The sequence below is a fragment of the Bos javanicus genome, chromosome 10 (genome assembly GCF_032452875.1).
Source record: "Bos javanicus breed banteng chromosome 10, ARS-OSU_banteng_1.0, whole genome shotgun sequence".
NCBI classification, from domain to species: Eukaryota; Metazoa; Chordata; class Mammalia; order Artiodactyla; family Bovidae; genus Bos; species Bos javanicus.
The window spans coordinates 26,725,128-26,736,998 of record NC_083877.1 but is presented as its reverse complement, the minus strand read 5'-3'; the positions used below and the strand labels follow the sequence as shown (position 1 = coordinate 26,736,998).

The 11,871-nt window shown below is 37.8% G+C and overlaps 1 protein-coding gene across 1 annotated transcript; it reads left to right on the top strand.

Annotated features, from left to right (window-relative positions):
- The first annotated feature begins 277 nt into the window (after positions 1-277).
- On the top strand, positions 278-1,246 carry LOC133255189 (olfactory receptor 11H6-like). Its single transcript, XM_061429739.1, has one exon. The coding sequence runs from the start codon at positions 278-280 to the stop codon at positions 1,244-1,246; it is 969 nt and encodes a 322-aa protein (XP_061285723.1).
- The last annotated feature ends 10,625 nt before the right edge of the window (positions 1,247-11,871 follow it).

Here is an 11,871-nt window from a genome sequence, read left to right as displayed (position 1 = left end):
AGTGCTGAGGACATTACACAGAGGCAGGTATTCAATGGACCATGATGGGCATGATGATCATGAAGATAAAGCAACAATAAGCAAACGACCTCCAAATTCCATTTCTTCCCAGTATCACACTGGGGCAAAGAACGCTGGAAATCTTTAAGCAATCTAAAATTATGCTGCTTATTGAATTGTAAAGACATTCAGAGAACATCTTAATGAGAAAACTTCTGTAAAATCATTTGTAACATGATAATGTCTTGTTGTTGCAGTTTTCTGGAGAAAAAAAAAAATGAAAAACCTGGAAGGAAATAATCACTCAGACCCTGTGAGTGAATTCATTCTCCTTGGATTCCCTTGTACCTGGGAGGTTCAGATCTTCCTCTTCTCACTCTTCTCTGTGATCTATGTGTTGACACTAACTGGAAATTTGTGCATTATCTGTGCAGTGTGGTGGGACCACCATCTCCACACCCCCATGTACATCCTGCTGGCCAATTTTTCCTTCCTGGAGGTGTGGTATGTCACTTCTACTGTCCCCAGTATGCTGGCCAACTTTGTCTCTGAGACCAAGACCATCTCCTTCTCTGGCTGCTTTCTGCAGTTCTACTTCTTCTTCTCCATGGGCACCACTGAGACCTTCTTCCTGTCTGCCATGGCCTTCGACAGGTACCTTGCCATCTGCAGGCCCCTTCACTACCCCACTGTCATGCCAGTGCAACGCTGCATCAAGATGGGAGCCTGCTGCTGGGTGTGTGGCTTCTCCTGTTTTCTCCTCCCAGTTTATCTCATCTCCCAGCTTCCTTTTTGTGGCCCCAATATTATTGATCACTTCCTATGTGACCCAGGACCCCTTATGAAGTTGTCTTGCGTGCCAGCTCCTGCCACTGAGATTATCTGTGCCACCTTTAACTCAGTCCTAATTTTTTCCACTTTCCTGTTCATTACCAGCTCCTACACCCTGGTGATCAGAGCTGTGCTTAGGGTCCCCTCAGCAGAAGGCCGGCATAAGGCTTTCTCTACATGTGGTTCCCATCTGGCTGTAGTGTCTCTGTTCTATGGCTCCATCATGGTGATGTATGTGAGCCCAACTGCAGGCAATCCAGCAGGAATTCAGAAAATTGTGACCTTATTTTATTCTGTGATGACTCCACTTTTCAATCCCTTGATCTACAGCCTCCGCAATAAGGAAATGAAGGAGGCTCTGAGAAAACTGTTCAGGAACGCGATATTTGGTCAAAGAAAGCCTCTCAAGAACTAGAATCTATATATATGTAGGACATATAGGAATATAAAAGTTCCAGACATTAATAGTTTTAATAAATTTGAGAGAAATGTTTCCTATATTCCCTAAAATATTTTAGGTTGCATTTCAATGAAGCAAATAACAAATAAGATGGCATTAGAATTTACATAAATCATTTGTACTAGGCTTTATTGTATTAGTGTTCCTGTGTGTACTGTATGGAAACTGGAAAATGCCACTCTCTTATATTTTTCCAGGAAAAAAACATATATAACCCAGATGTCAACTGCTCAGTTTCTAAGTTTCTAAGTCAACTTCTCAGTTTGCAAATTTAAGTTTAAGCAACAGTTGGAACCGGACATGGAACAACAGACTGGCTCCAAATTGGAAAAGGAGTATGTCAAGGCATATATTGTCACCCTGTTTATTAAACTTATATGCAGAGTACATCATGCAAAATGCCAGGCTGGATGAATCACAAGCCAAAATCTAGATTGCCAGGAGAAATACCAATAACCTCTGATATGCAGATGACACCACCCTTAAGCAGAAAGTGAAGAGGAACTAAAGAGCCTCTTGATGAAAGTGAAAGAGGAGAGTGAAAAAGCTGGCTTAAAACAAGCTTCCATAAACTAAGATCATGGCATCCAGTCCTATCACTTCATGGCAATTGATGGGGAGACAATGGAAACAGTGACAGACTTTATTTTTCTGGGCTCCAAAATCACTGCAGATGGTGACTGCAGCCATGAAATTAAAAGACGCTTACTCCTTGGAAGGAAAGTTATGACCAACCTAGATAGCATATTCAAAAGCAGAGACAGTACTTTGCCAACAAAGGTTCATCTAGTCAAGGCTATGGTTTTTCCAGGGGTCATGTATGGATGTGAGAGTTGGACTGAGAAGAAAGCTGAGTGCCGAAGAATTGATGCTTTTGAACTGTGGTGTTGGAGGAGACTCTTGAGAGCCCCTTGGACTGCAAGGAGATCCAACCAGTCCATTCTGAAGGAGATCAGCCCTGGGATTTCTTTGGAAGGAATGATGCTAAAGCTGAAACTCCAGTAGTTTGGCCACCTTATGCGAAGAGTTGACTCATTGGAAAAGACTCTGATGCTGGGAGGGACTGGGGGCAAGAGGAGAAGGGGAAGACAGAGGATGAGATGGCTGGATGGCATCACTGACTCGATGGACGTGAGTCTGAGTGAACTCCGGGAGTTGGTGATGAACAGGGAGGCCTGGCATGCTGTGATTCATGGGGTCGCAAAGAGTCGGACATGACTAAGCGACTGATCTGATCTGATCTGATGTATGAATTTGAGTGTTGGACCATAAAGAAAGCTGAGGACCAAAGAACTGATGGTTTTGAATTGTGGTGTTGGAAAAGACTGTTGAGAGTCCCTTGGACTGCAAGGAGATCAAACCAGTCAATCCTAAAGGAAATCAGTCCTGAATATTCATTGGAAGGATGGACACTAAAGCTGAAATTCCAATCCTTTGGCCACCTGATGGAAAGAACTGACTCATTGGAAAAGACAATGCCATTGCTGGGAAAGATTGAAGGCAGGAGGAGAAGGGGACAGCAGAGGATGGGATAATTGGATGGCATTACCAATTCAATGGACATGAGTTTGAGTAAGCTCCGGGAGTTGGTGATGAACAGAGAAGCCTGGCATGCTGCAGTCCATGGGGTTGCCAAGAGTCAGACATGACTGAGTGACTGAACTGAACCCAGATGTCAACTGCTCAGTTTCTCTCTTTTGCAAATTTAAGTAGACTTGTCTCTGACCCCTAACTCTATAGTGATTAGATGTCTAGAGTCCCCATCACTATTTCCCTACACACACACCATACAACCACTGTCTCCCTACACATGTGCCCTACACATGAGGTGCCATACAACCACTATCTCCCTACACACTCAGCATACAACCACTATCTCCCTACACACTCAGCATACAACCACTATCTCCCTACACACTCACCATACAATCACTATCTCCCTACACACACACCAGACAACCACTATCTCCCTATACATGCACCATACAACCACTTTCTCCCTATACATGTGCCATATAACCACTGTTTTCCTACATATGCACCATATAACCACTATTTTCCTAGATACACACTACACAAGGGGTTCATGTGTGCTTCTCTCCTCTCACTCCTAGTCTGCCTGCTATCTTGTTTTGATCACATCAGTCTGAGTGTGAGACTCGTCCCCAGCAACATTTTATCCAAAATCAAACTGATCCCAGCTTTTTTTGGTTTAATATACCTGACTACAGGATGGAGTTAGGAAGTAAGAGGAAGGATCTTTGTGCTGAACACACCATCAAGTTCTCATATTATACCTGGTGCTATCTCTATCTCTTTCTTTCTCACCCTCTCCCCATCACCCACAAAAGTGACCAGAACGTCTTTCCCTTTAATATTCAGAATAATTTTGTCTATATGTAGGCTCTTTGGAGTTTGAGCTTCTTCCCCAGATAAGTTTGTCAAAAAACTTCTTCTTAGCAAAGTCAGTTTTTGCTGGTGAAAATAGTTTTCTCCAACTCCTTAGTTTGGGGATTGTTTTAAAATCATATAACTTGATATATTACATCTTTATTTTAGTACCACCTGGGAGCATGCAATACAAAAGAATAAATGTACTTAAACAGAATACAAGTGATACCTGGAAACAAGATTCCCTGGAAAAAAATTACTAAGGCCACTATAATTCATATTTTAAGTACTTTAAGATGTTTTAAAGTGCTTTTCCCCCAGTGTATATAATAATGGAGATTAATCATGCAGCAAGGACAGTGTGTAAAAGTCTGAAGACAGAAATAAGATAGTTTAGCCAATGTCTGAAATGAGATACATTACTCTGCAGTTAATTTTCAAAGCAGCCTGGAATCAGCATATTGCATCTTAGTAAATAAATTTCATTCTGAGTGACACAGTCTTATCTACTATTGAAATTGTAGCCAGTTCCATAGAAGCACAAAAAGACCAGATTCACTAATATATCTTCATTTTAGCTATGCAAAGGAGGTAAAATCAGGATCTAAGTGAGGTGATAGTATGACTTAATTTAAAGTTTGGGTGCAGGGCCTCAGGTTAGTCTCTGAAGCCCTTTGCATAAATTATCAAATCAAAAAGCAGCAGCCCCTTAGCTACAAGTCTTAACCAGAGGTGGTTTTATGCACCCCCTCCTCAGGGGGGACTCCCATGCACATCAGGGTGCACACTTCTACTCCCTGGGCACAGGTTGAGTGACAGCCCCAACTCCCTCTCTCGGACAGGCTCCCTTATGTCAGGAACAAAACCTGCAGAGCCTTACAATATCCGTTGGTAGTGGAGGGAAGAAGTAAGCCACATGGAGTCTTCCCCACCTTCTCTCATTAAAAGTACTGGAAAAAGGGAAGGCAAGCATTTAACCCTCCAATTCTCCCAAAAGAAAGAGGGAGAAGATAGGGATTAAAACATAGCACATCATACTCATCAATTAGTTCTTGAATTAAAACTCAGAAATTTACTCTCATCCAAAAACTTATTTTTCTGCCTATTTTTCTTTATCAAACACTAGCAGATATTTGATGTGAATTTTCATAAAATAATTTCAAAAATGATTAAAATCAGAAAAAAAAACTTTAAATGGTGGCCTCCTGCAAAGTAAGTATAGAAAAGATAATAATCAGGAAAATACAATAAAAGAAAATGTCATTCATAATATCAACAAAAATGCAGTACAACTCTAAATAAATACATCAAAAATCAGTAAAGTGTATAAAAAGAAAACTGCAAATACTTGGCTCTAAACAGGAAAAACAATGAATAGGTAGAGATATCTACCATTTTTCTGGATGTAACAAGTAAATGTTGTAAATCTGTTGTTTCATTCCAAATAATTTTATTAGTTTAATGAAAATAAAATAATGATAATAACATCAAAGTCATACATATCCAAATGTTTAGTAATTGGAGAAAAAGTGAATTATAACACAGTTAAATTATAGTATATCATTTAGATATGTTAACAATATAATGCTAAATCTAAACTTTTATTCCAAAATAGAGTGGACTTACATAATTGTTTCCAAACATATTTTGTAATTAAGAAATTAAATGAAGGAATTTTATAGAAAATTTTATAGCTGCCATCTTTTAACAAAATTATAGATTTTGTTCTGCTTCCTGGAGTGTTTTACAAATTTATTATGATAAGCTTGCTGTTAATTTTTCTTACCAAAGTCTTTTTAAAGTTAATTCAAAACTCTCAACTTGATAAAGTTAAAAAAGGCTTATTTTTTATGTCCAAATTGACAACATCCATTGGATCATAGAAAAAGCAAGAGAATTCCAGAACAATGTCTACTTCTGCTTCATCGACTACTCAAAAGCCTTTGACTGTGTGGATCACAGCAAACTATGGAAAATTCTTCAAGAGATAGAAATACCAGACCACCTTACCTGCCTCCTGAGAAACCTGTATGCAGGTCAAGAAGCAACTGTTAGAACCGAACATGGAACAAAGGACTGATTCAAAATTGGGAAAGGAGTACGTCAAGGCTGTATATTGTCACCCTGCTTATTTAATTTATATGCAGAGTACATCATATGAAATATTGGGCTGGATGAAGCATAAGTTGAAATCAAGATTGCCTGAAGAAATACCAGTAACCTCAGATATGCAGATGACACCACTCTTCTGGCAGAAAGTGAAGAGGAACTAAAGAGCCTCTTCATGAAAGTGAAAGAGGAGAGTGAAAAAGGCTGGCTTGAAATTCAACATTCAAAAAACTAAGATCATGGCATCCAGTCCCATCACTTCATGGCAAATAGATAGGGAAACAATGGAAACAGTGACAGACTTTGTTTTCTTTGGCTCCAAAATCACTGCAGAAGGTAACTGTAGCCATGAAATCAAAAGACGCTTGCTCCTTGGAAGAAAACCTATGACAAACTTCGGTTCAGTTCAGTTCAGTTCAATCACTCAGTCGTGTCCAACTCTTTGCAACACCATGAATTGCAGCAAGCCAGGCCTCCCTGTCCATCACTATCTGCCAGAGTTCACTCAAACTCAGGTCCATCGAGTCGGTGATGCCATCCAGCCATCTCATCCTCTGTTGTCCCCTTTTCCTCCTGCCCCCAATCCCTCCCAGCATCAGAGTCTTTTCCAATGAGTCAACTCTTTACATGAGGTGGCCAAAGTACTGGAGTTTCAGCCTTAGCGTCATTCCTTCCAAAGAACACCCAGGGCTGATCTCCTTTAGAATAGACTGTTGGATCTCCTTGCAGTCCTAGACAACATATTAAAAAGCAAAGACGTTACTTTGCCAACAAAGGCCTGTCTAATCTAAGCTAAGGAGAAGGCAATGGCAACCCACTCCAGTACTCTTGCCTGGAAAATTCCATGGCTGCAGTCCATGGGGTCGCTAAGAGTCGGACACGACTGAGCGACTTCACTTTCACTTTTTCACTTTCATGCATTGGAGAAGGAAATGGCAACCCACTCCAGTGTTCTTGCTTGGAGAATCCCAGGGATGGGGGAGCCTGGTGGGCTGCCATCTCTGGGGTCGCAAGAGTCAGACATGACTGAAGTGACTTAGCAGTAGCAGTAATCTAAGCTACGGTTTTTCCAGCAGTCATATATGGATGTGAGAGTTGGACTATAAAGAAAGGTGAGTGCAGAAGAATTGATGCTTCTGAACTGTCATGTTGGAGAAGATTCTTGAGAGTCCCTTGGACTGCAAGGAGATCAAACAAGTCCATTCTAAAGGGAATCAGTCCTGAATATTCATTGAAAGGATTGATGTTGAAGCTGAAGCTCCAGTACTTTGGCCACCTGGTATGAGGAGTCAACTCATTGGAAAAGACCCTAATGCTGGGAAAGATTGAAGGCAGGAGGAGAAGGGACGACAGAGGATGAGATGGTTGGATGGCATCACTGACTCAGTGGATATGAGTTTAAGCAAGCTCCGGGAGTTTGTGATGAACAGGAAAGCCTGGCATTCTGCAATCTAAGAGGTCACAAAGAGTCAGGCATGACTGAGCAACTGAACTGAACTGAATTCTTCCCTCAGAATGAAATGGGGGAAATTTCTGGAACTGAAGCTGAGCCAACAAACTAGGGCTTTGATCCAGAGTTTATACATTTCTGGCTGAAGTAGCCACTGATAAACCTTCTGCAGCAAAATCTGGAAAGAATTTCTATAATAGACTCTATCTCCAAAACTAAAACTGGTTCAAAACCAGTGTGCTAAATGCATACCTGATACTTCAAGAACAAAATAAAACCTACGTAAAACACACAAATACACAACTTGTTATGTCTTGTATTTCCTATAACTGTTCTTAGAAATTTTACTTGCTACCTAGAGCTCACTTAAGACACAATTGCTGCATGTGTAGTCTTGGGGACATCATCAGTGTCCCCTTAAGAACATCAGTGTTATAGGCTAATCACATAAGTACCCCAACTATTACCAAAATTTCCTCTTCTTGGTTTTGTGCTCTTTCCTCAAACCAGTTCTCTTTTCTATCATCTACATTTTCTCTTCTGTATCTCAGTTCCTCAAGCTTTCTCATACGAAGTCATCCCTGGAGAATATCTGAAACTGTCAATAAATTACATATGCACCAATAAATAAATTGTTAAGACCACTATAGTATGTACACATGCATGCTGAGTTGCTTCAGTCATGTCCGACTCTTTGTAACCCTGTGGACTATAGCCTGCCAAGTTCCTCTGTCCATGGGGATTCTCCAGGCCAGAATACTGGAGTGGATTGTCACGTCCTCCTCAAGGGGACCTTCCCCACCAAGGGATCAAACACAAATCTCCTATGTCTCCTGCTTTGGCAGTCAGATTCTTTACCACTAGCATCACTTGGGAAGTTCTTAGTATGTATATGTGATAGAATATTTTACCAGTATTCAGTTCAGTTCAGTCGCTCTGCTTTATATTTTCATATTAGACTATTTTTCTTACTTTTATTTTATAAATTAGTCACATAATTTTCTGACATAGTTTAAATGTCTAGTAACAAGTCAAAGAGCAAATACCTACAATTGGTATGAAAAGTAAAATAATTAAAATTTTTATGTGCAAAAAATGCCAATGATATTATTTCTGGGATGAGAGTGCACTAGAAGAGGTATTTTCAGAGAGATTTAGTCCCGTGAGTCTCAGGCTTTTGAAACTGTCTTCCTAAGGCAATTTTCTCAGAGTTGTATCAGCCCTGTGTATGGGGAAGTGGCAGGATTTGTGTATTTCAACAAGCTTAGCTTCCTTAATAGTTGTGTCTGGCTTTTCCCATATTCTTCCAGGCCTCTCTATCTATATCCAGGAATTTTTCCTAATTTTCCTCTTGAATTTCAAGCCATACCACAATGTGCCTGAGATTGTCTTTAACAGATTCAAATAAATGATATTATTGATTCTGAAACTACTAACAATAGTTTATAGGATTAATGTGAATTAATAATTATAAATTGTTTAGAGCATTTCATTTGGCTTTAAAGAAAAAGGAGAAAAAAGTGTTAAGAATCATAAGTGATTTGTAAAGAAAAAATATAGAAAATATCAACAGAATTGCCAAACTTTTAATGCTGACATTGGAATAAACATTTTTTTAATTCATTCAAAAGTCTAGTCATATCCAAATACCAAAGCCAGTAAAAGATATGACAAGATAAGAAAACTACAGACCAATATCCTCATGAATATAGACACAAAATTCTCAACAAATACTGGAAAACTGAATTCAGTAGCATATTAAAAGGCTTATACACATGACTAAGCAGAATTTATCCCATGAATGCAAGGAGAGTTCAACTTATGAAAATTAATTAATATACTACATTAGTAGATGTAAGATCTACTTCCTTAGCAACTTTCAAGTATGTAATATAGTTTAACTATAGCCACCATGCTGTACACTTGAATTTATTCATGTTATAGCTGGAAGTTTGCACCCTTTGACCAACCTTTACCCATTTCCTTCATCCTCCAGAGTTCCCAGCAATCACCATTCTCTCACTTTGGCCAAGAAGTTCATCGAATTTTTCCATAACACCTTACAGAAAAACCTGAAAAAAAATTTTTGGCCAATCCAATACTTCTATGAGTTTGAGTTGTCAACTCTTTTTACTCTAAAAAAATGCAGCTTAAATGTCTCTAACAAGCTATGCAAAAACAGATATTTGATGGACAAGAAGAATGGTTTCTTCTTCTTCAAAGTTGGTATCAGGAACCCAGTGGTAAAGCTTCCTATTGTAGCTATTATGACAATTCCAATTATTACTTAATTATTCCCCAGGAAACTTCAACTATATATGGATACTAGAGAATAAAAATAAATAAATAAAATCTATTTCCACATCTTCACTATTCTTTGGAGAATACTAGGACTTGATGTTTGATTATATACAAGTGAAAATTCAAAATTATCTCCTCTTTTAAACAAATCTAATAGATCATTGAGAGAGAAAACCCCAAATCCCCAAAGATTATGATGCGAGGAAGTATGCATATATATTTCCTTCATCCATGCATTTGTCTTAACCACAAACATGTGCCTTGAAACTCAAGAAGAAATATCTTATAGGATTCACCCTTTGCAACCCTTAAAAGACTACAAACTGGATCATCCAGTTTTTTGGAAGTCCCTCACATGCCTTTTGCTCCATGGAGTAATATCTAATCTTCCATCCCTGAACCTCTTCTCAGCATTCAGCCAAGAAGTGAGTGGAAACCATATCATGTGAGCCACATGTGCTCCATAGTTTGCAAAAATAATTTACTGGGAAGCATTTTCTTCTTTGAGAAAACTAAATATTTCATTAGGACAAAACGCTAACCACCCCCACACACACACACAAAAGAAAAAAAAAAAAAACTAGTATATGTTCCTTCTTGTTTCCTTAAATCCTAGAAGCTTAAGTTCTAAATCTCACTTCTTTCTCTCTCCAAAGGGTGAATAAGAGATATAAGCAAAGAAGCTTAAGATTTCAAATGAAGATGCAGTTGTTGTTTTTCATATTAACTCATAAATTGCTGGAGAAGAATTTATTTGGATGATTTCTGTTGTTGGTGGTAGAGGAAATAAGGCAAATATTTCATCTCAGAGATATATTCTTTTCCAAGCTCATATATTCTTTCTCACTTCCATTAGATTAATGAGCCCTGGTTTAATATGGATTAATTCTCTTTGAAGTAACAATTTTTCGCATGTATGAGTTTTTGCTGTACATACAAGATTTATTCTAAATCTGTCACTGGACAATTATTATCCTCAGGAAATATTCCAAAACAAAAGGGTAAGTATCAGTAATGATTTTTTTTAATTTTATTTTATTTAACTTTACAATATTGTATTGGTTTTGCCATATATCAAAATGAATCTGCCACAGGTAAAATTAATCCTTTGTCAATGACTTTCCTGTACGTGAAATAAATTGATAGAGGAGGCTGATACTAGGATCCTGAGTAAAAAGGATGCAGAAATTTCTAAAAGAGAGATAATCCATTCAAATACATGAATATCTTTCAAACAAGTTATTAGAAGATGTGTTTCCTAAAAGCCTTGTGTAAATAGTGAGTTCTTTCTTTAAAAGTATTAACAGACTATTTTAGATAGCACTGTCACATATTTAGCTGCCTTAATTTCATATTTATACAATTATATGTGTAATTGTATATACATTTATACATACATATTTATACAATCCAAAGGGCAATGAGGATCTATAAATAGTCCTTCTAATTTAGGTGCCGTCTCAATCATCAAATAAGAGTCAGTCATCTATGTGGTCTGACTTAGGAATCCAGATAATACCTTTCTACACAGAAATATATCAAGGATCTCCCTGACTCAAAGTCTTGGATTCCCACCTTGAAAAAGATTCCTTGACTTATTAAGTATTTTTTGTAAAATGCAAAAATATTTCCAATAGTGGGAAACATGTCAAAATTTTGCAAAAAATGTATTTAAAGTTTATGGTAATCTCTTGATTATAAGCTCCATGAGCTCAAGATCTGTCATGTCCACAGCTGTTTCTCCAGCACTTAAAAGCCTACCTGATATAATGAACATGCTAATAGATATTTTTGTGGCTGAGTAATATTCTATTACAATGGAATATTACTGATACAATAATGTATGTGGTATATATATACATATGTGTGTATACTACATCTTCTTTATCCATTGTTCTGTTGATGAACACTTGCTTCCATATCTGCCATTTGCAACAATGTGAATGGACCTAGAGAACATTCTGCTTAGTGAAATCAGTCAGAGAAATACAAACGCTATGTGATATCACTTATATATAGAATCTAAGTTGACCATGGATACCAAACACAGGCACATTAGAAAAACTTCTTATGCACAGAAATGTAATATCATTAGTATAGGTAAACAGGTGAAAGAACACATTAACATAGGTAATTTATCAGAATTACATACATTCCCAGTATCTAGTTAAACGTTCTTAGAAAAGTAAAAATTTTTATCCATTTCATGTTTTCCCTCTTATTGTGAATTTTTAAAGTAATGTATGTTCAGTACTGAGCCATGAAAGCCACAGTTTTGTTGCTAAAAATTTGTTTATAATTTTATGAAATGAAAGGTAAAGAATTTGTT